The sequence below is a fragment of the Simochromis diagramma genome, unplaced genomic scaffold (assembly GCF_900408965.1).
Source record: "Simochromis diagramma unplaced genomic scaffold, fSimDia1.1 OVJJ01000389.1, whole genome shotgun sequence".
NCBI classification, from domain to species: Eukaryota; Metazoa; Chordata; class Actinopteri; order Cichliformes; family Cichlidae; genus Simochromis; species Simochromis diagramma.
The window spans coordinates 179,124-204,143 of NW_024387227.1; the positions used below are offsets into that span (position 1 = coordinate 179,124).

The window sequence follows — 25,020 nt, forward strand, 5'->3', positions numbered from 1 at the left end:
CCGAATGTTCTCCTTAAATTGCTGGCTGTCTGAGTTGTGTCCCCGAAACGATGTGGGCTTCTAGATAATTGGCAAACCTTCTGGAGGAAACCTGTCTTGTTAGGAGAGACGGCATCCATCCCACTTTGGATGGAGCAGCTCTCATTTCTAGAAATTGGACAATTTATTAAAACCCCCAAAATATGACTATCCAGAGTTGGGACCAGGAAGCAGAGTTGCAGTCTTACACGCCTCTCTGCAGCTTCTCTCCTCCTGCTACCCCCCAAAAACCCATCTCCATAGAGACTGTGTCAGCGTCCAAAAAGACAAAAACAAACTAAAAACCAGCAACAAACAACTTAAACATAAACAATTACAAAGAAAGAACAATACAGTATCCACATCTGAACCAAAGAGTAAAACAGTGAAATGTGGATTATAATAGTAGGTCTCTCTCCTCCAAGTCTCTGTTAGTACATGACTTAATAATTGATCAAAAAATGATTTACTCTGCCTTACAGAAACCTGGTTGCAGCAGGGATGTATGTTAGTTTAAATGAATCAACACCCCGAGTCATTCTAACTACCAGAATCTCGAAGCACAGGCCGAGGGGGCGGTGTGGCAGCCTTTTTTCACACCAGCCTATTAATTAATGAAAGACCAAGACAGACTTTTAATTCATTTGAAAGCCTGATGCTTAACATTGTCCACCCCAGCTGTGAAACTCCGAAACCAGTTTACTTGTTAGCTATCTACGTCACCTAAACATGTCACTCCTGGTCTGATTGGGGAGGGGACCAGAGAAAACTACAGAGTCCGACATTGTTTTGGCAAAGTTGCACACCGATTCAATATTGATTTTAGTGACCTCCGATTGGCGTAACCGGGTGTCATTACTGCCGACGTGAATTATGATCTTACTGAATTTACGTTTACCCTTAGCCAGCAGTTTTAAATTTCCTTCAATGTCGCCTGCTCTGGCCCCTGGAAGACAATTGACTATGGTTGCCGGTGTCTCTAGCTTCACATGTCTGAGAACAGAATCACCAATTACCAGAGTTTGACCCCCGGCGGGTGTTAGACACATGAACGGGTTGGTGGTGTACCTGGGGCTTCTGTTTAGGACTATGCTTTCTCCTCACCATCACCCAGCCACCCTCTTTCCCCAGCTGCTTGGGGTCTGCCGGGGAACAGCTAGCGGGGCCTACGCTATCTTCGGCTGCACCAGCTACAGGGGCCTGGCTAGCTACGGGTGAATGAAGGCAAGGCAAGGCAAGGCAAGGCAAGTTTATTTGCATAGCACAATTCAACAACAAGGTGATTCAAAGTGCTTTACAGAGACATTAGAAACAGGAGCAAATAAAAAGCATGATTTAAAATTGATTAAAACAAGCAAATAAACTAACTAACTAATTAACAAACAAACAAACAAACAACAGTATATAAAATCAAAACAGATAAAATCAGAACAGTAGATAAAATCAGTAGTTAAATGTAAGTTTTGAAATTTAAGCTTAAAGTGTGGATTTGGTGCTTTATTCAAATGCAGCTGAGAACAGGTGAGTCTTCAACCTGGATTTAAATAAACTGAGTGTTTCAGCTGATCTGAGGCTTTCTGGGAGTTTGTTCCAGATATAAGGAGCATAAAAGCTGAATGCAGCTTCTCCGTGTCTGGTTCTGACTCTGGGAGCTGATAAAAGACCGGATCCAGATGACCTGAGGGATCTGGAAGGTTCATACTGGGTCAGGAGGTCATTGATGTATTTTGGTCCTAAACCATTCAGAGCTTTATAGGCCAGCATCAGAACTTTAAAGTCTATCCTCTGATGGACAGGCAGCCAGTGTAAGGACCTCAGAGCTGGACTGATGTGGTCCACTTTTTTGGTCTTAGTGAGGACTCGAGCAGCAGAGTTCTGAATGAGCTGTAGTTGTCTGACTGATTTTTTAGGTAGACCTGTAAAGATGCTGTTACAGTAATCAACTCTACTAAAGATGAATGCATGGACTAGTTTTTCCAGGTCCTGTTGAGACATCAGATCTTTTATCCTTGATATATTCTTGAGGTGATAGTAAGCTGACTTTGTTATTGTCTTAATGTGTTTTTCTAAGTTTAGGTCTGCATCCATCACTACACCCAAATTTCTCGCCTGGTTTGTGGTTTTTAGATGTATAGATTGAAGTTCTCTGGTGACCTGTAATCGTTTTTCTTTGGCGCCAAAGACTATTACCTCAGTTTTGTTTTTGTTTAGCTGGAGAAAATTGTGGCACAACCAGTCATTAATTTCCTCAATGCATTTACCAAGAGCCTGTACAGGGCCTCGGTCTCCTGGTGACATTGTGATATATATTTGTGTGTCATCTGCATAGCTGTGATAGTTTATTTTGTTGTTGTTTATAATCTGTGCCAGTGGGAGCATGTAGATGTTAAACAGAAGGGGTCCCAAGATGGAACCTTGGGGAACTCCACATGTGATACTTGTCTGCTCAGATGTGAAGTTACCTATTGATACAAAGTATTTCCTGTTTTCTAAGTATGTTTTGAACCAGTTTAGTACAGTTCCTGAAAGACCTGTCCAGTTCTCCAGTCGTTTGAGTAATATGTTGTGGTCAACTGTATCAAATGCTGCACTGAGATCCAGTAAAACTAGGACTGACATTTTTCCACTGTCTGTATTCAGACATATGTCATTAAACACTTTGGTCAGAGCGGTTTCAGTGCTGTGGTTCTGTCTAAAACCTGACTGGAAGGCATCGTAGCAATTATTCTGTTTTAAGAAGTAACTGAGCTGTTGAGAAACTGCTTTTTCAATGATCTTACTTAAAAACGGGAGATTTGAGATCGGCCTGTAGTTGTTCATTTGTGTCTTGTCAAGATTGTCCTTTTTCAGTATAGGTTTGATTACAGCAGTTTTTAGTGGTTCTGGAAACACACCTGATAATAAAGAAAAGTTGAAGATCTGTAACAGGTCTGACTCTAAAGTCTTTGAGACCTTTTTGAAAAAACTTGTTGGCAGGACATCTAAACAGCAGGAGGAGGAGTTCAGTTGACCTAAGATGTCCTCCAGGTCTTTGCTGTTAATAGGTTGAAACTGTTGAAACATGGTGTTTAAACAGTTTTTTGGTGGACACAGTACATATCCTGGATCTGCTGTTGATGTACCAATTGCTTGTCTAATTTTTTGGATTTTTTCAGTGAAGAATTTGGCAAAGTCATTGCAGGCCATGGTCGAATGAAGTTCAGCTGCCACTGACACAGGAGGGTTTGTTAGCCTGTCAACTGTAGAAAATAAGACCCGAGCATTATGGCTGTTTTTAGTGATGATGTCAGAGAAGTAGGACCTCCTTGCAAAGGGTGCAAAGCCGAGTCTCCAATTCAGTAATCCTGGCCTCCAGACCTGCAAATATGCTACATTTGTTACAGATATCATTACTGCTAAAGGAGGCCGAGGAGTAACTAAACATCTGACACAATGAGCAAGAAAGTGCAGGAGGGACAGGTGAAGTAGCCATGGTGCTAACGAGTCGGCTACGAGCTAAGCTAAGCTAGCGAAACAGTACAGAGACAGTGAGTGAATACTTCTTTATAATAAATTAGGTAGTGAGTACACAGAAAGTGTGCTTCGGATGAAGCACGTGAAAATTATACTATGAAAAAAGAATGTATTTAAAAGTTGTTAATTAAATTGCTAAGCAAATAAGCTACTCAGAAACACCACTGTGTTTGAGCAGGAACAGGAAGTGATACTCTACCGCAGAGCGAGCGAACACCAAGTGACAGCGCCACCAAGAGTGCAGCATACAGCTTTGTGCAAACAGCTCTTGCAGGTTGCCCCGGACTTAATAATTAAATAATAATAAAAACAACCCTTCCTTTAAGCAGCTGTTCAGGCTACGAAATTCGTCCCAGAAATAACAAGTGACACCATTAATATTGGAGCTACCTTTAACAGGTGAAACTGATCTGACCTATAAGGCTACTGCGGTTACTTCTTATCAGGGTTCGTAGGGAAGACATCTGGATGAGGGAGTTAGTAGTAGGTAGTTAGTACCGGGCAAGTCCCCTCCCCCACATCAGCTCCAGAACCCTGTATTTTCTACTGGGTAAGACTGCCTGTTTTATCAAACTATGGCCATTACCACTGTGATCACTTGCAGCCCAGTGTGCCACTCTCTCTGCTGGGATGAACCACTAGAGCTCACCCAGTCATCCCTTTCTTTCTCTCAAGAAGAAGTGAAATAAATATATTTATTATGTTACGAGTCTAATATTCTTTAAATCAAACTGTAATGAATAAATCAAGCAAGAAGATTTGGTGGCTCCCAGTGTTGTAGAAGAGAAGATAAGATAAACATTGCATTTTGAGAAATCAGCCTTTAAAATTAAGTAAGTACTGTGAATAAAAAGCAAACAGCGAACCAATCAGTAGTCGCCAATATCCTCCTAATTTTATTCCTAAAGAAATCAAATATATATATTATGGGCCCAAAGGAGCCTAAATCTTTAAATTAGGCAGTACATGAAGTATTTTTTTAAATAAACAAAGACATGACTATAACAACTTTTAAAAGTAATTCAGGGTCCAATTATCCACTCAAATGTAAATAAAAGTTCACTTTATAGCTGTATAAAGGTTACCTGTTTATAAAATAATATAAATCACCTTTCAAATGATCATCTGTGGAAAAGTTTGAATCCTGACCTGAGAGTTTCCACTGCACACTGCGAACTCTTTAGTCCAGCAGACAGAAGCTTCACTCCTGAATCCTGCAGGTCACAGTTACTCAGGTCCAGCTCTCTCAGACCACAGGACTGGGAGCTGAGGACTGAGGACAGAGCTTCACAGCTTCTCTCTGACAGGTTACAGCCACTCAGTCTGAAAAATAAAAGACAATCTATCAAACAACTACTCATGTAGAGTTTGTTAATACATTTCACAACATTAAATCTTGGCTTTCTATTTTTAAAGGAAACATTAACATACTAAGAGGATGAACTTTAATGAATAATTCTTAAAACAAAACGTTTTCTGATCTGACCTCAGAGTATTCAGTTTACAGTTTAAACTTTGTAGTCCAGCAGACAGAAGCTTCACTCCTGAATCCTGCAGCTTTCTGATACTCAGGTCCAGCTCTGTCAGACTAGAGGACTGTGAGCTGAGAACTGAGGACAGAGCTTCACAGTTTTCCTCTGAGAGTTCACAGATGTTAAGTCTGAAGATAAAAACATGAATAAAGATTGTTGTTAAAGTGTAATCATGGCGCAATAGCTTATTGTGTTGTGCTGAGCAGGTTAGTAAAACTTCACTTTAGCTTAGAAATGAATAAAAATGCTATGAAACAAGGATAACTGGATACATTTTACCTTTACTGGTTATATTGTTAATTATTTTTGTCAGTTGTTAGAAACAAAAGCAAACATATAAACAAACAGAACTAAACAGAACACAAATAGATCTGACCTCAGAATATTCAGTTTGGCGTGTATACTCTCCACTGCAGCAGACAGAAGCCTTACAGCTGAAGCCTTCAGGCTGTTGGTACTCAGGTCCAGCTCTCTCAGACCACAGGACTGGGAGCTGACCACTGACAACAAATTTTCACAGCCTTCCTCTGAGACATTACAGCTGCTCAGTCTGAGAGACAAGGGGAAACAAAATAAAAAACAAACAAACAATATATGTGATCAAATGAAATTTGTTTATGTTGAACCTTTTTTTATATTTATTTTAAACCTATGAGACTATGAGTGCTACCAATCCATTACCCACTATTGGTACCTTGATGGTACCTTGCTCAGGGGAACCTCAGGGTAGCTATTTGGTGGATTCGACCCCCAACCTTACGATCATGGGGCGACCACTCTACCTACTGAGCTAATAATTCTGTGTACACTATCATACAGTATTAACTAACACAATTATTTTAGAAAATATTATTAATTCAGTAATTATTATGCTCATTACCTGCGTACTGTGAGTAACACTGGATTTTAAACACTAGCTGTATAAAACTCTTCCTGTTAAAAGGTGCGTATAAAGGAGATGAGCTGAAATGCAGATTTCATGGAGAATATTTGCTGTCAGGAAATATCAAAGACAAAGCAGAGATCCATCCAGTCTCTTCCACTAAGCCCACACAGGGACAGACAACCACTCTCACTCACACCTGCATGGAGTTTAGATCACTCGGACTTTCTGACCACGTCATGATCCACCTAATCCCCGCGTACAGACAGAGGCTGAAGCTCTCCAAACCTGTCGTGAGGACTAAAAAACTGTGGAGCAACGAGGCTGTGGAGGAGCTTCGCACGTGTTTGGAGACCACAGACTGGGACACATTGAAGGCTGCTTCTAACAGCTTGGACGAGTTTACGGACACTGTCACCTCCTATATCCACTTCTGTGAGGACAGCATTGTGCCATCACGCACCAGGGTGAGTTATAACAATGACAAACCCTGGTTTACTCCCAAACTCAAAAAGCTGTGGCTGGAAAAGAGAAAGGCGTTCAGAAGCGGAGACAGGGACTGCTACAGAGAGGCCAAGTACAGGTTCACTAAAGAAGTGGACATTGCTAAACATCAGCACTCTGAGAAGATGCAGCAGCAGATCTCAGAGAATGACTCGGCCTCTGTGTGGAAAGGTTTTAGGAATATCACAAACTACAAGCCTAAAACCCCCCACTCCACTGATGACTTGCTCTTAGCCAACACCCTTAACGACTTCTACTGCCGTTTTGACGAGCCACCAGGCAGCCTTCACACCTCCAACGGCCCCAACAATAGAGGCACTTTGGACACTAATTCCCCCACCTCTCCCCCCTCCATAGAGCCATCACCACCTTCAAACTGTTCACCTACAACACCCCCCTCCTCACCCCACACAAAAGAGGATTTCACACCACCTCCTCCCACCACAACTCTTCATATTCATGAAGCAGATGTGAGGAAGCAGTTTAAGAACCTGAATGCTCGGAAAGCTCCCGGCCCAGACGGCGTGTCTCCTGCCACCCTCAGACACTGTGCAAACGAGCTGGCCCCAGTGTTTTCTGGCATTTTCAACTCCTCACTGCAGGCATGTCATGTGCCTGCCTGCTTCAAGTCCTCCACCATAATCCCTGTCCCCAAGAAACCTAGGATCACTGGACTAAATGACTACAGACCCGTGGCTCTGACATCTGTGGTCATGAAGTCATTTGAGCGCCTAGTTCTCTCCCATCTCAGGACCCTCACGGCCCCCCTCCTGGACCCCCTGCAGTTTGCATATAGAGCCAACAGGTCTGTAGACGACGCCATCAACATGGCCCTACACTTCATCCTGCAGCATCTGGACTCCCCAGGAACCTACGCCAGGATCCTGTTTGTGGACTTCAGCTCTGCCTTCAACACCATCCTTCCAGACCATCTCCGAGGCAAGCTTTCCCAGATGAATGTGCCTGATCCCATCTGCCGGTGGATCACTGACTTCCTGACGGACAGGAAGCAGCATGTGAGGCTGGGAAAGAATGTCTCGGACTCCCGGACCATCAGCACCGGCTCCCCTCAGGGCTGTGTTCTTTCTCCTCTGCTCTTCTCCCTGTACACCAACTGCTGCACCTCCACCCACCAGTCTGTCAAGCTAATCAAGTTTGCAGATGACACCACCGTTATTGGGCTCATCTCGGACGGGGATGAGTCTGCCTACAGGAGGGAGGTTGAACGTCTGGTGTCCTGGTGCAGCCACAACAACCTGGTGCTGAATGCCCAGAAGACAGTGGAGATTATTGTGGACTTCAGGAAGCACACAGCCCCACTCCCCCCCATCATCCTGACTGACACCCCCATCACCTCTGTGGACTCATTCCGCTTCCTGGGTACCACCATCACCCAGGACCTGAAGTGGGAGCCCACCATCACCTCCGTCATCAAGAAAGCCCAGCAGAGGATGTACTTCCTGAGGCAGCTGAAGAAATTCAACCTGCCAACACGGACGATGATGCAATTCTACACTGCAATCATCGAGTCCATCCTCACCTCCTCCATCACCGTGTGGTACGCTGGAGCCACTATCAGGGACAAACAGAGACTGCAGCGTGTTGTGCGCTCTGCTGAGAAGGTGATTGGCTGCAGACTCCCATCTTTGCAGGACCTGTACACCTCCAGGACATTGCGGCGTGCAGCTCGGATCTCAGCTGACCCTTCTCACCCTGGACACAGTCTGTTTGACCTGCTCCCCTCAGGCAGGAGGCTCCGGTCCATTCGCACCAGAACCTCTCGCCATAAGAACAGTTTCTTCCCCTCTGCTGTTGGACACATGAACAATAACCATATGACTGTCCCCGCCACTAACACATGACCCTACGCTGTGTTCACTGCATCATTCCATGTTTGGCACTGATCACCACCTGCACTCATGTATATATCTTTCAACGTAGCACTCTTAATTCTTATTCTCATGTATATATCTCATGTATATCTCATGCACATATCTTTCTACGTAGCACTTTTAATTCTTATCCCTACTTTTATTTTTTCATGTCTATTTAAGTGCTATTTATGACACTATGTTTGCACTGAAGCACCGCAGCAATTTCCTAATGTTGTAAACCTGCTCAACATTTGGCAATAAACCCCTTTCTGATTCTGATTCTGATTCTGATCACCAGGTAACCTAACTGTATGTCTCTGGACATTGGGAGGAAACTGTAGAGGACACGGAGAGAACCCACAGTAATTCTGTGGGAACACTGGTTATGGAAGCCTTACAGTTAGATATGAATACTGTCAAGAAACAAGACCTGAGTGGTAACTTCAGTTATGAACCCCAAGGTTTTCCCTCCATATTGGATGAAAACAGGACAGTCACAGCAGAGATTTATAATACAAAAGGGAGAGTGTGCACTGAAAGTGAGATAAAAAAAACAAACTGCCGGAGTTGCAGACAAGTGAACAAGCTGAGGATAATAAATCTGTCAGAGGGGCTGAAGGATCAGAGCTCATGTTCTTATTGGCTGGGTCTGGATTGTACTTTGATAAGAGTTACCGACAAAAATGTGTCAGAAATGCTGACACATTTACTGAGTGAGTGATGATCATTTAATTCACTATTTTTTATGTTTTTTTAACTGTACTTTAAACTCAGCATTTCTGATTTATTTTTCCATGGTTTTAGGATTTGTATTGATTATAAGATTTTAATCGATGAGTTTAAGCGATAAGTTCATGTTTACTTACAGAGCTTTGTTGGAGGCTTTGACCACTGGCAGCATTCTCAGAAGAGCCTCCTCTGAAGCAGAGTATTTCTTAAAGTCAAACTCATCCAGATCTTTTTCTGATGACAGTAACATGAAGGTCAGAGCTGAGCACTGAGCAGAAGACAGTTTACCTGTGGAGAGACTTCCTGAAGTCCTGTATTGTTGGATCTCCTCTACTAGAGAACGATCATTCAGTTCAATCAGACAGTGAAACAGATTGATGCTTTTCTCTGCAGACAGATTCTCACTGAGCTTCTCCTTGATGTACTGGACTGTTTCCTGATTGGTCTGTGAGCTACTTCCTGTCTGTGTCAGCAGACCTTGTAGGAAAGTCTGATTGGTCTGCAGTGAAAGACCCAGGAGGAAGCGGAGGAACAAGTCCAGGTATCCATTTGGACTCTCTAAGGCCTTGTTCACAGCACCTTGATGGAAAGATGGTTTAAACAACATGGAGGTTGTTTGTTGTTCTTCCAGCAGATTGAGTCCAGAGTTGATGAAGGTCAGATGGACATGAAGAGCAGCCAGAAACTCCTGAACACTCAGATGGATGAAGCAGAACACCTTGTTCTGGTACAGTTGTTTCTCCTCTTTAAAGATCTGTGTGAACACTCCTGAGTACACTGACGCTGCTCTGATATCGATGCCACACTCTGTCAGGTCTGGTTCATAGAAGATCAGGTTTCCTTTCTGCAGCTGATCAAAAGCCAGTTTTCCTAGAGACTCCATCATCTTCCTGCTCTCTGGACTCCAGTGTGGATCTGTCTCAGCTCCTCCATCATACTTGACCTTCTTCACTTTGGCCTGAACCACCAGGAAGTGGATGTACATCTCAGTCAGGGTCTTGGGCAGCTGTCCTTCCTCTCTGGTTTCCAGCACATCCTCCAGAACTGTAGCAGTGATCCAGCAGAAGACTGGGATGTGGCACATGATGTGGAGGCTTCGAGCTTTCTTGATGTGGGAGATGATCCTGCTGGCCTGCTCCTCATCTCTGAATCTCTTCCTGAAGTACTCCTCCTTCTGTGGGTCAGTGAACCCTCTCACCTCTGTTACCATGCCAACACAGGCAGGAGGGATCTGATTGGCTGCTGCAGGTCGTGTGGTTATCCAGAGGCGAGCAGAGGGAAGCAGTTTCCCCCTGATGAGGTTTATCAGCAGCGCATCCACTGAGGTGGACTTTCTAGGGTCAGTCAGGATTGTAGTTTTGTGGAAGTCCAGAGGAAGTCGACACTCATCCAGACCATCAAAGATGAACACAACCTGGAAGTCTTCAAAGCTGCAGATTCCTGCTTCTTTTGTTTCAGTAAAGAAGTGATGAACAAGTTCCACCAAGCTGAACTTTTCCTCTTTCAGCACATTCAGCTCTCTGAAAGTGAATGGAAACATGAACTGGATGTCCTGGTTGGCTTTGTCTTCAGCCCAGTCAAGGGTGTATTTCTGTGTTAAGACTGTTTTCCCAATGCCAGCCACTCCCTTTGTCAGCACTGTTCGGATTGGTGCTTTTCTCCTAGGTGGGAGTTTAAAGATGTCTTCTTGTCTGATTGTTGTTTCTGGTCTGTCTGGTTTCCTGGATGCTGTTTCAATCTGTCTGACCTCGTGTTCTTTATTGACCTCTGCAGTCCCTCCCTCTGTGATGTAGAGCTCTGTGTAGATCTCATTCAGAAGGGTTGGGTTTCCTGCTTTAGCGATCCCCTCAAACACACACTGGAACTCAGCCTTCAGCTTAGACTTGAGTTTAGGCCGACACCTCTGAAGAGTTTCTGAATTTAAAACAGTCGATGACATGATTAGTCCACTATGGTCCATACATTGCCAACAACTTATATATCCATTGATTTGGATCTTAATAACTTTTGTTTAAATCTCAATGGATGTTTGTGTAACATATGAGTTATACATTTAAATTTCACTCTGTTTAATTAAATAGTTCATTTTGTGTTTTAATCTCCAGCCCATGTGATCTGAGTCTGTGTGTGTTTGTGTGCGCTTCGTAGGCTCGTGCATGTGCGCCCCGGTCACAGCTCCTTTCAGCATGGCCTGAGGTAAATCACTGCCTCGTTGCTCTCAGCTAATTACAGTTTATTAAGACCACAAGCTGCAATCTGAATATAGCCAAACTGCCACATTTCGGTCAGTTGTTAACAGACTCGTTTGGTATAAGTTTTGTGGAGGGCGGAGTTCACTAATTTAACTTTTTTTAATGAGTTTTAGCCCAAAGATGCAGCTGTAACTTTTTTTTTAAACAGCATGCACCGTTTCTTTGGTCAGGAGACATGCACAGATCACAGGGCTTTATTTTTATGTGTTTCAGATATGGGGATGTGGTTTTTCATTGATTGCTTTCATGGTACAGTGTTGTATTGCCTGTTGGATAGTGTTTATTAATATGATTATATTAGAGATTGAGGTTTGAATTATAAACACCAAAAAGTTGGGTCCTGGTTGAGTTGTATTTTTTTGTCTGATTGTTCAATTATTTTTGAATTATTTTGATTCATTGTTCCTATAAGTTGTTTTTGATGATTTTTCAGTGATATATTATATGCTTATTTTTTGTTTTTTTAGAGAGCTTAAGTTAAGATTTTAAAACAATTCACTGTATTTGATTTATTATATTAAAGTAGAGTAGATGAAGCTGCAGCTCCTGTGCACAGCAGAGGTCCTTTTAGCATGGCTGGAGGAGAGGTGTCCTAGCAGCTGCACGACACGCACAGATCACAGGCCTTTATTTCTGTGTTGCAGATGTTAAAGTAAAGAGCACAAAGACTACACTCATTGGCAGCGGCATAGGCACACTTAAAATGTCTTCTGAAATTTTCGCTTTCTATTTTTTATTTGAATTTATTAATTTTCAGTTAATTTTGAAGTCAGGTTATTATTGAGTTTAATCCCTTTTTCTTAAAATCCATTCCATTTGAAGTATTTATGAATAACGTGATTGTTCATTTTGAAATATTTAATTATAAAATATCTTTTTATTATACATTAAATCTCCTGCTTCTTATTTACACACCATTACACAACACGTCAACAGGTGTAACACACAAACGGGTTACATTTGGAAAATTTGATCTCAAATCAAACACATGAAATTTTAGATATAGAGAATACTTTCCATGGAGATTTAAATGGTCCATTCATTTTAATATCCATGTAGATAGAATATAATCCACCCACTGTTATCATCTTCAATGCCCTGTACTAACATCGAGAAAAAATTACCAATAATCATCCCACAGATGTAATATCATCTACAGCTACTCTTAGTACCATTGATGTTAAGTTAGACTCTTTTTCTCCAATTGATCTTTCTGAGTTAACTTCAATAATTACTTCCTCCAAACCATCAACGTGTCTTTTAGACCCCATTCCTACAAAACTGCTCAAAGAAGTCCTGCCATTAATTAATTCTTCGATCTTAAATATGATCAACCTATCTCTTATAATCAGCTATGTACCACAGGCCTTCAAGGTGGCTGTACCGTATGTTTCAGACTGTAAAGTGCACGGGATTATAAGGCACATTAAACGAAACAAAACAGTCCGATAAGTCAAACTTTACTCAACCCATTCTTCTTGCTTCTTCCACCTCTGTACCATTGATTCATTAATGTTGAATTCTCTCACAGATGCTCTATTCCCATGTTGCTGGCGTATATTAATGACTATCTTGGCCAGGTGTCCCTTAAAAAAGAGGTTTTTAATCTCAATGGGATCTTCCTGGTTTATATAAAGGTTAATAAATTAATAAAATAAATAAACTAACCTCGTATTGTGGATGGATTATCTCAGTTGTTCTCCTGACTGAAGCTTGGTGAGATTACAGCATCTTGCCATTCGATTACATTTGTTCCTAACTAATTGGGAAATAAATTGTGTTTTCATGGATGCCTGGATGTTAAACTTAATGTTACACCTGGTAAAGCAGCAACGCTGATCATTTTAATAAAGATGAAAGAATTTAGACAGTTTTTTAACTCTCAGTGACGCCGCAGTGTTCGTTTGACTTTGGGACCGGAAGCAGACAGAGTTTTGGAGCCAGATTACTCCGGGAGGCTCCTGCCTACGATAGCCGTAACGCTGCAACAATCCATCAAGCGGTGAGGCTTCATAGCTTACCAAAGTCGTACTGAAACTTTTTTGACAGATTTTTGAGCGCCGTGTACCACATAAAATCAGTTTGAGGTCAGTAAGTACTGTCGACCATAATATCCTATTAGAGCTATTAGAACGTGCTGTAGGTATTACAGGTACTGCGCTGCAGTGGTTTGTATCATATCTATCTAATAGAATCCAATTTGTACATGTAAATGGAGAGTCCTCTTCACACACTGAGGTTAATTATGGAGTTCCACAGGGTTCAGTGCTAGGACCAATTCTGTTTACATTATACATGCTTCCCTTAGGCAGCATCATTAGAAGACATAGCATACATTTTCACTGCTATGCAGATGACACCCAGCTCTATCTGTCCATGAAGCCAGATAACACACACCAATGAGTTAAACTGCAGGAATGTCTTAAAGACATAAAGACCTGGATGGCCGCTAACGTTCTGCTTCTTAATTCAGATCAAACTGAGGTTATTGTACTCGGCCCTGAAAATCTTAGAAATATGGTATCTAAGAAGATTCTTACTCTGGATGGCATTACCTTGGCCTCCAGTAACACTGTGAGGAACCTTGGAGTCATTTTTGACCAGGACATGTCCTTCAACGCATATATTAAACAAATATGTAAGACTGCGTTCTTCCATTTGTGCAACATCTCTAAAGTTAGAAATATCCTGTCTCAGAGTGACGCTGAAAAACTAGTTCATGCATTTATTACTTCCAGGCTGGACGACTGTAATTCATTATTATCAGGATGTCCAAAAAACTCCCTGAAAAGCCTTCAGCTAATCCAAAACGCTGCAGCAAGAGTCCTGACAGGGACTAGAAAGAGCAGGTTTCTCCTGTTTTGGCTTCCCTTCATTGGCTTCCTGTTAAATCCAGAATTGAATTCAAAATCCTGCTCCTCACATACAAGGTCTTAAATAATCAGGCCCCATCTTATCTTAATGACCTTGTAGTACCATATCACCCTATTAGAGCACTTCGCTCTCGCACTGCAGGCCTAATTGTTATTCCTAGAGTATTTAAAAGTAGAATGGGAGGGAGAGCCTTCAGTTTTCAGGCCCCTCTTCTGTGGAACCAGCTTCCAGTTTGGATTCAGGAGACAGACACTATCTCTACTTTTAAGATTAGGCTTAAAACTTTCCTTGTTGGTAAAGCATATAGTTAGGGCTGGACCATGTTGCTCTGATTTTGAAAGAGTGAAGCTCCAAATGTGTTATGAAGTCATTGTATAACTTTCCTAAAGCATGACTTGTTTGACTATTTCTGATCCAAACATGTTAGATGTTTTTCCATTTTTTATAATCTACTATGAACCATCCTTGCGTCTCATCTAAGGCTTAGTTGTCCTCCCTTTTAACTGCTTTCAGAGCTTAAATATCAGGTAACCACAGTCATAGCCAGTGAACTAGTCATTCATCCATTAGAGCTCTGACTTCATACCACAGAGCTACACTGAAGCTACAGAGATATCAAATGGAAAGAATCTGAGCTCTGAGTTCTGCCTCATGTATGTCTCTTCAGACAAACTGATGAATTCTTACCTTCTGATTTTGATGAAAGGGATGAGGCTGAGGGAGTTCCTGTTGGAGGAAAGTGCACTTTAAATCATGAGCTTTTTAAAAATGAAAACCTGTGTGGATTCAAAATAATGTAAATATAATATTTGTATTCAAAGATTATTTGGGGAGGAAAGAGAAAACTAAGAAGTTCAATAGATAAAATAAATTATGAGAATGTTGTGTCTTCCTAACACACTGGCTGTTTGTTTTTCTCTGACTGACCTTTTTTCATCTTCTTTAAAATCAACCCCGCCACCTCCATCACATGGTCACTAGTATATGTTTCCACCATGAGATCCACTGTTGTCGTTCTGTTCGCTTTCTCCAGGCGGCTCTTTTTGATGGGCGTGAAATCACCTCCATTCTGCAGGTGCCAATGGAAACGATCAAGCTCCTCTTCTCCCAAATCTTCCAGCATGTCCAGCAGTTGCTCCTTAACCATCTTTGACCTGTAAATCATGAGAGAAGATGAATCACGGTCTCAGCACACTTTTTATTTTACTTATTTAATATATTTCACAGCAGCTTACATGTTTCATCTGGATTATTTAGATTTTACTTATGACTGTCTTTTCTGGATGGATTATTCTGTGGTGAGAATAACATCACACACTGAATGGTAAAGAATCAATAATGAATAATGAATAAAATACAGTAGGGGGCAGCCTTGTGGAGAGCCGGTGTTAAGGCTGAGGGCTGAGGAAAGCCCCAATCTAACTCACTGAACACGGTCTGACAGGAAGTCTCTGATCCAGGTGGTAGAAGGAACAAGTACAATCTTCAGAAATCTTAAAATCAGCTGAAGTATATGAAAAATGTAATATGAAGTCAAACAAAGAAAAAAAAAGACTCCACAAAAAGATTAACAAACTAGTTTTATCAAGATTATACTGGCACCAGTTTGACATCAGGTTTCTAAATCTGCTCTGGAGTCAGGAACATGGTGTCAAGAAGACATTGTCATATAACAGGTGCAATATAATTATCTGAACTCTGGTCCTTGGAGATATTCTCAGGTTGCTGTTGATCCTAATGATCTGTTCCTCCTCTATTAGAGCAGACAAACATTTATTCACAAATACACAACAACATTTACACACACATTACCTCTTTGCAGGAGGACAACCAATGCCCTTCGACTCGTCACTCTTACAGGACACAGAGCTGGGTGGAGGTCCAGGCTGGTTCCTGTGAATAATGATGGAGCAGTGATGTGAGTGCTGAGCTGTGACATGGAGAAGAGTCATGGACAGTTAGAGATGGTCATCTCACCTCTGAGCACTTCACTCTCGCTCTGCAGGCCTACTTGTTGTTCCTCGAGTATTTAAAAGTAGGATGGGAGGCAGAGCCTTCAGTTTTCAGGCCCCTCTTCTGTGGAACCAGCTTCCAGTTTGGATTCAGGGACAGACACTATCTCTACTTTCAAGATTAGGATTCAAACTTTCTTCTTACTTAACGATTAAGTCCCTGTATTCCACCGTTATATGGAAATCAGCCATTATAACTTGTGTCAAATCTACTTGTACCTCACAGTTTTCTAAGTGCACAGAGAGCAGTAAACCTCAGAGCAGCAGCACATCAGACTGTGCAAAAAATCTAGAAGAGAAAATATTTTGACCCATTTCTAAATGATTCTTGTGACCATGCTGCACCACAACACCTGATCTCTGGTTTCCTGACCTCTTCAATCCCACTTTAATACTTGACTAAACTCATTTTCCTGTTTAGGTGTTGAGGCAAAGCCGCCCATCTACAATGCAGGCAACAGCAAACGGAGCTATTTTTTATTCCCTTTGGGTTTTTTCTACTTTTGTGCTACAAAATGTTCAAGCTGATTAAATTCATTAGAATAAAAGTTCAGATAATTTTCTCATATTAATGTTGGAGGTAGAAATTCAGGTAACTTTGCTCAAAAACTGGCAGAAATTTCCTTCAAAGATGCAGTTTTTACTTTAATACTGTGAGTACATTTCAGAGCCTGTACTCTTTTACCTTTACTTGAGTAAAGAAGTTGAATCAGTATTTCAGCTTTAAGAGGGTATTTTAACACAAACATCAGTCCTTCTACTTCAGTATGTTTGACACTTTGTTTAATCATCATTAATCTAGCACATAGCTAGCACAAAGAATGGCTGGCTATGTTGAACTTCCTCCTGGGATCTACACTAAGAAGTGAGTCCAACATTAGCAGGGTCTCTTTCCTTTATCTGGATTCACTTTAGCATTCACAGTCACGTGAAGCTTGTTATTAACTCGATAAGTCAACCCAGGGTTTCAGCTGAGCGTTCACATGAAACACATGGTGTTGGCAGCATCTGATCAATCATATTCATGGAGACGTGTATCAGCAACAGAGCAGCTGAGTTTGCAGAAGGAAGTCAAACTAAACCACAGGAACAATATGAGGAGATGACACACATAATAAAATACTAGCAGTAACACAGCTGCTGCAGACAAATCAGTCGTGTGATCGTGTGTGAGAGGAGAAGGACTGTAAAGGAGTTTGGTGTTAAAAGCTCTGAATGAATGTGGGAGACTTTGAAGGGCTTTAAAAAGGCCAATATAAAATAAAAGGCAGCAAAATTGCTGACTGTGAAAGTCACCAGACTTATCAGACCTCTGTGATTAAGACCTGTAAGAACACCTATTTGTACTTGTTGGCATTATATCAAACACACACGTATATTAAGCCTTTGTTTGAACTCTGGTTGAATTTGTTACTTTCAGACTGTGAAACATCACAGAGGCTGCAGCTGCAGATCTTTTTTTCTCCTGGAAATTTACTTTAAATGTTAGATGGAAAATGTATTGCTCAGTTTAACCAAAGTAAGAACAATAATCCATAAACCTTCATAAAGACAAACATCTCCCCAGAACATTGAGCTGCTGAAGTGTCACTGAAGGGAAAAACTATTTGTCCTCCTCCATCCAGCAACACCTGAAACACCTGAGTGGAAGCTCCTCCCTACACTGTGTTTGAAGCAAAGCACAAAGGAGACACCTGCTGGAGCAGCTGGAGTCCTACAGACACTCAGCCTCTTCACTACACAAACACCTCCTACAACATCCACTCTTTCCACTCTGACTGCTGTGTTTGTGGAAACACTCCAACACACACCGCTTCACATACCAACATAGAAATGTGTGAAAAAGAGCTGAGCTGATATTAAACATGAGGATTTATTCAGAAATACAGAGTCAGGAACAACATCTAGACACACATTACCTCTCAGCAGCAGAAGAACAGCCTTTAAAGTTTAAATCAATATCCTTCGACATGTTGCTCTTTAAGGAAACACAGCTGGGTTCAGGTCCAGGAGATTCTGGCCTCTTATTGATCCTAAAAGAAAAACAATAAATGTAACAGCTTCATGAGATAGGAAGGAAAAACTGGAAATATTAAATTAAAGACATGATGAACAATCTGAAACTCATAAAAATAATGTACTTACTCTTTGTCACATAACAGTCTTTTGTTAAAGTTTACAGCAATACCCTTCGACACGTTGCTCTTTAAGGAAACACAGCTGGGTTCAGGTCCAGGTTCTGGATTAGTTTTAGGGTTATGTCCAGCTGAGCCTGGTACGCCCCACAGCTCTGGGCTTTAAAACAACACACACAGAGGTATGAGTGTGAATAATGATGGAGCAGTGATGTGAGTGCTGAGCTGTGACATGGAGAAGAGTCATGGACAGTTAGAGATGGTCATCTCACCTCTGAGCTTTGGTCTGGCTCTCATGTTCCCCACACAGAGTGCTTTTAGAGGGAGGGACTCCCTCCTCTCTGTCCTCACACTGATCCATGCTGCTCAATTCACATCAGCTCACACACACTTTCTACCTTCACCTGCAGAGGAAACACAAATCATTCATGTGCACATCAACTGAAATCCTCCTTTCCATCATGTGTGCTGTCCAAATATCAGCTGCTTCTTTCCTGCTTCATCTCAGTGTCAGCTGAATACAGTCATCAGCTGCTCTACTATCAGTCCACTAGATGGAGCCATGAAGCACACACGATGCATTCACTGACACACACTGATTCACTACTAATGAGAAGCTTCTTCCATCCAGCAATTCATCAAACATCAACTCTGCTGCTGCTCTCAGTCCTGGACTCTGATCACAAACTAAAAGCAGCTTTTTAACTCGTGTCTGTAAGAGCTCTTAGCGTTAGCTTAGCGTTAGCATGCTGTGTGGCTAGCTTAGCGTCAGAGCTCTGCAGGTGTCTCGTCTGTAAATATTAATCACATTGACAGTGAAGGAGGTAAAGGGCTGTGACGTCATCACGTACGATGCGTCCTCTGTGGACTCTGAGTGAACTCACAAAGTACAAACTACATGTACACAAACAGTGGCGGACACACTCGGCCTCGTTGGTCCAGCTGTGAGCTGTACCGTGAACTATGGAGCGGCAGATTTGTGCTGGAACTAAGCTGCACACAACTGATGTTAGCCAGGAAAACATTACACACTGACTTTAATGGAGAGACCGGAAATACAAACGCACACAGTGTGTTGTGTGAAGAAATCAAACATGAGTTGAACAAACAAAAGTTCCTAAAGACAAACTGTTAAAGGAGGAAACAAAGCAAACTTACAGTTTCTTCACCACCAACAACAAGCTCCACTCCACGAAGTTCAGGAAGTGAAAGTAAACTGTGGCTGTGTCCCAATTCAGGGTCTGCACGCTTTAAGTACACGCACTACACGTACTATGTACGGTGCATACTATAAAAAGATGCAATGCCATCAATGTGGATTGTCAAGACTGAGAGACCTCTTCCCTCTGACCCCTCCCCAAACCCTCGACATACAAACTCTGTGTGGCTTCACGTGTTCTGTTGATGTTTACATGATCGAAATAACTTGAACACAAACAAACAAAGAGGAAGACCGCACCGGAAGGAAACAACTACAAGTCCCAGCATCCTCTGTGTTTAGGGAGCAGCAGTGAAAGTGAAAGTATTGAGCCTCCGTTCAGAGCAGCAGGAGGAGGAAGGTGGAGCTGAGGCAGGTGAGTGTTCACATGAATATGTTTCTTCTTATGACATAAAATAATTCCACGCTGTTCGTGTCTGTGGGTGAAATGTGAGGCCGGTCGGCTCCTCTGAGCGCTGGTTTCCTGTAAGTAGAGAGGAAGTGAGTTTAGCTGAGCCTCCGTTTAGTGTGAGAGAGCAGGAGGAGAGTGAGAGCTGTGCTGAGGCAGGGTGAGTATTAACACCGCTCTGACATTACTGTGTCTCTGTGGCGGGAACAACAGGCTCCGTCAGTGGAGGCAAAAATAATCAGACTTTGGTTTTTCAAAGGAAACAACTTGATATCTGGGCCCTATTTCAGGAAGCCGGTTTAGTGCAAACTCTGAGTAAGTATACCCTGAGTTAACGAAAACTCTGGGTTTTCGGTTTCACAAAGCGAGTTTAGATTAATTCTGAGTGAGTTACTATGACGACACACTCCGTGAAGCTAACCTGCCCCCTAGCAGGTTTACTTCAACTAACCCTGACGTTCTCCGCCTCTTTGTCAGAAACCTGACTGTAGGAAGTGTCAGACATGGCGTGCCCCTTCCTTGAAGAGCCAGTAGATGTTGAAGCCCAAATTCTCTGCAGAGCTCTCCGCCGGGAGAGAGTGATTAGAGTGCGTTTGGACATTTTATCATTTCCTGATGATTTCCTGTGTGAACGTTACCGTTTTTCAGCACAATCTATAATTCATTTGAATAACATCCTCAGGCCTAATATTGCTCATGTGACACATCGCGGACATTCTCTCAGTTCTGTACATAATATTTGTATTGCACTTCGGTTTTTTGCAAACGGGAGCTTTCTGTATAATATTGGTGATGCTGAGCACGTTTCCAAGGCTACCGTCTGTCGGGCAGTCAGGAATGTTACAGTTGCACTGAAACGTCTCCTGCACTCGTTTGTGGTGTTCCCCGGTCATAGACCCACAAGATTTATCAAAGAGGGATTTCACAAAATTGCAGGTATTAGGATGAACAAAACTCAATTCATGATGTGGTGATTCTTGAACTACTACTTAAATTTTACATTTATTTTCACGGTTCCCAGGCGTGGTTGGCTGTAGAGATGGCACTCACATTCCAATCATTGCTCCTTCAGTAAATGAAGGAGACTATGTGAACAGGAAGTCTTTCCACAGCATTAATGTACAGGTACATAGTTCCCTGTAGCATTTCAAACTAACAAATTATTTCATTATAGTAATGGATGCTAATTTGTGTTCTCTGCACTGTGAAGATCATATGTGATGCTGCCAACATTATCACAAATGTGGAAGCCAAGTGGCCAGGCTCTGTTCATGACTCACGAATTTTTTGTGAATGTACACTGAGCACAAAATTTGGACATGGTGAGTTGAAAATACTTTAAAATATATGAAGACCAATTGCTACAGGGACATTTGAACTGAAGTGTATCCTTCTGTCTTAGGAGAGTTCACTGGCTACTTGCTTGGTGATAGGGGGTATCCATGTTTACCCTATTTGCTTACCCCTTACCCTGACCCTGAACCGGGCCCACAGCAGCGATATAATCTGGCTCATTGCAGGACAAGAGCCAGAGTTGAAATGACTATCGGAATGCTTAAGGCCCGGTTCCAGTGCCTTCAAAGACTCAGGGTCACCCCAGAAAGGGCATGTGACATTATTGTGGCATGTGTGATTCTTCACAACATTGCCACAATTAGAGGAGAACACTCTCCTTCGGAACCAAACATCAGCAGTGATCCAAACCATGAACATCCTGACCCTCCCACGGACATACAAGATGGAAGAGCAGTCAGAGACACCATATGTCACAATCATTTCCTTTGACCCATCATCTCAACATGTTGAAAGAAGAATAAACAGATTTCTTGTTCAACTGGCTTTATTGGTCGCCTGTATTTCCTGTACACAAAGTATTAATAAGTATATTATTATGTTGTTCAAACACTGAAATAATTCGTCCATCTCTGACCACTTCACCCACCCTTAACTGATGTTCCAGCAGTAAAATCTCAATCTTGGTCTTTTGGATCTGCTGCTTGAAGTGTTCCATTTCCAAGTCGCATTTTTTTATTTTCTCGATCAAATAGGTCTTGTACAGCTGCTTTACAGGGAGCTATTGAAACACAGAAAATAGCATTGACATTCATAGTACATGCCTACTTAGGTTGGTTGTAAATCAGTGCTGAACATCTTACTGAGGAAAGGTTTGTTGGAGAAGTGGCTGGACCCTCTTCCTCTTCATTTCCATCATCACTCTGTTAGAGACATAGAAAGTTCATGGTTTTATTATAGTACCACATTTTATTCAATTGTTATATTTTCCATTGTAAGATGTAAACCTCAAAGTGTCTCTGTTGCTTCCTCCTCTGTAACAGCTGTCAATGTTTCTTCATTATTTTCCTGCAGTAAAGAAATTAACAACATTGCTGTTCTACTGTAAACTCATATAATCTGTGGAGTATTAAGAGTACTCACAACTGCATGTTGGTCTGGCTCAACAGGAGGCTGCACCAGATGCAGTACACCACCACCATCAACTGATAGAATATGAGGTTTAAACAGGACACTTATAACTTACAAGGGACCAAATGGCAATTAACAAACATATACCAATCACCTTACACTTCATTGTCATTATGCTCTTAAAGACAACCAAGACTGAGGGAAGGCAAAATCAGTAGGAAAATAACTTCACTACAAAATAATCCATTATGGTAAAGAGTTTATCAAATGAATGAGTAGCACTGTAAAGGTGACTGTGAAGAAGGGATGTATGCACATCATGTATTATTTTGAATTTACCTCTTAAGTAGGCACTTGTGTCTTGTGGGGTTATTGACTCAGAGGATGTCCCCGCAGACATGCCTTCAGCCACAGGGCGCCCACTGTTTTGGCTGAGGGCCAACTGCTCAGCCTCTGTGAGTGGTGGTGGTGGAGGACCCCCACCTGTTTTTCGGGCCTCCGCTTTTTTTCTGTTGGCTATAACGGGTCACATTTGAGCATACAGAGTAAGCAAATATGTACTTGTAATGTGCTCAGATAATTTCAATAAGTGCTTACAGAAAGAAAATTAATGTAGCCTCTAACTGCAATTGATTTACATCGGACAAACAGACCAAGCACTATGGCTCATAATACAATTACACCTTACCTGTTTGGACTATATTTTTATATTTCATTTTTACTTGCTGCCAGGAACGTTTGGGGCCTGTTGGGTTGCACCTGCGCTCAAATCACATCACAAAATCAAATGTATAAAATAAAAAATAAAATAAAATATAATAAAATAACGTGTTAAATGGGTGGAAATCCCTAGATCAATGTTTAAATGAACACTCACGCATTGACTCTGTCGGCTATGCTTTGCCATGCATGCTCCCTTTCTTTTGCAGCTGAGGCTGTGTTACTTTTTTTCCGCAAAATTTGCATGTTATCAGCATATGCTGCCATCAGAATTTCGGCCTCAAGCGCTGTAAAATACATTGACCACGCCTTCTTTCCCTCCGTCTCCATGGTGACTCGCTTACTCTGTGCTCCACTAATCAGGGCTTTATGTATCCTCGTGCGCGCGTTTAACTTGGGGTTAAAGCAACTCCGCGTTGATTGAACTAATTGTTATCAGCCTTTCTGAAACCGAATATTCCGGGTTGGACAGTTCGGGGTTACTCAACCCTGAGTATCGTTTTTCACTCTGAGTTTTCTAAACCCGCTTTCTGAAACAGACCCCAGGTGTGCAGCATTCTGTACAAGTATACAAAAATGTTAGAGAACAGTAAATAGGTTTTTTTTTAAATTTCAAAATTAGTGGGTAAATGACATTTCTTACTTACCTTTCGTCTCTCAATAACACGGTGCAGATATGCATCAATGACCTGTTTTGAAAAATCAGAGTTTATACAACAACAGCAACAATTTTTGAAGTAACTGCTTGAGTGCTGTACACAAAAACATCTAAAGGAATAGAATTGCTGATAAAGGTTCTTTCTGCATATACTGAAACTGGGTATTATGATGTCACAGATGTCACAACATCTGTGTTGTGGTTGATAACATTTTTTCCTATTGAAGTGAATGGGTGAAACCTTATCAGAGTTTTGCAATACAAACCCCCCCCGACCTACCCGCACATTTTAAACTATTAATGGTCTCTGCACTGCAAATGCTTCAGAAGGAGCAGAACCTCGAAATCAGAATCAATAATGATAAGTTCTCTTACCTCATCAGAAAACCACCGTGACCCCTGCAGTGTTCGAAAAGAGGAATCCAATAACTTGTATGGTCCAACAGCTGCCTCCAAGCGCCCAGTATCCTTTGCACGCCATAGCCTCTTTACTAAAAGAAAAATATGATAAGTTAGCTCAGGCATGCATGAGATTTCTAGTGGATACGCTTGGTAAAGGCCAACACGCCACAACAGGAAAAAAGTCAATACAATAGGCATGCATTTACACGCAGAGAAATAGGAAAGGTACAGCGGGTGGGCAAAATAGAAAATTACTGACAGGCAGATCCATTTCCAGACTTCCACAAGCTCAGTGCACGTTTCTTTACATCCAATATGAGTTGAAGACTGCAAAATGCAAACAAAGTCATGCAACAGTCAATTAAGTTGCAACGCCAAACTGGCAACAAATGACCAACTGGTCAAAAAGAGTTGTTCACTATGTCACCTTCATTTTCTAAGCTTTGTTTCCGGGAGGGAAGTTCTTGTTCACGCGTTTCTGGTCCTGGAACACAATTAAACTCCTTGTGTCAGCCGTTTTGGGTGCATAATGAATAACAGAGGGTCTGGTATCCTCTGGACTTTGCTGGCACTGAGGGTTAGCAGTAGGATGGCAGGGGGGCATCTTCAGGTCTGTGCTGCTGTTCACTGTCTGACTGCGAGTTGGGTATTTTTAATTGTCACTGATATTTACATGGTGGCTTCTTCTGTATGGCTATGAGTCTCCTCATCAACACCAGTGAATATTATGTCATCTAGAAAACACTGTGTTCCTGGAATGCCTATTGGCTGTGTATACGGCTGGACTATGGGATAAGGTGGCATCGTTCTAATCCCACACGGGAGCAGCCAGTCACTGACTAACACTGCAAAACAGAATTGTTGTATTATTAAGTATTAATTT

The 25,020-nt window shown here is 41.9% G+C and overlaps 2 protein-coding genes across 2 annotated transcripts in view; one reads left to right on the top strand and one right to left on the bottom strand.

Annotated features, from left to right (window-relative positions):
- Nucleotides 1-4,953: 4,953 nt before the first annotated feature.
- Nucleotides 4,954-9,763, bottom strand: LOC120746728 (NACHT, LRR and PYD domains-containing protein 3-like). The gene is made up of 3 exons (XM_040052161.1): nucleotides 9,191-9,763; nucleotides 5,440-5,613; nucleotides 4,954-5,191 (listed from the first exon to the last, which is right to left on the bottom strand). Exons 1-3 carry the CDS (start codon nucleotides 9,658-9,660, stop codon nucleotides 4,954-4,956), a joined length of 882 nt encoding a protein of 293 aa, XP_039908095.1. The 5' UTR covers nucleotides 9,661-9,763.
- A 10,774-nt stretch (nucleotides 9,764-20,537) lies between these two features.
- LOC120746715 (ribonuclease inhibitor-like) overlaps nucleotides 20,538-25,020 on the top strand; it is a 42,167-nt gene continuing 37,684 nt past the window's right edge. The window contains exon 1 of the mRNA XM_040052158.1: nucleotides 20,538-20,560. The gene's annotated coding sequence lies outside the window, so the exon portion shown is untranslated. The remainder of the gene's footprint in view (nucleotides 20,561-25,020) is intronic.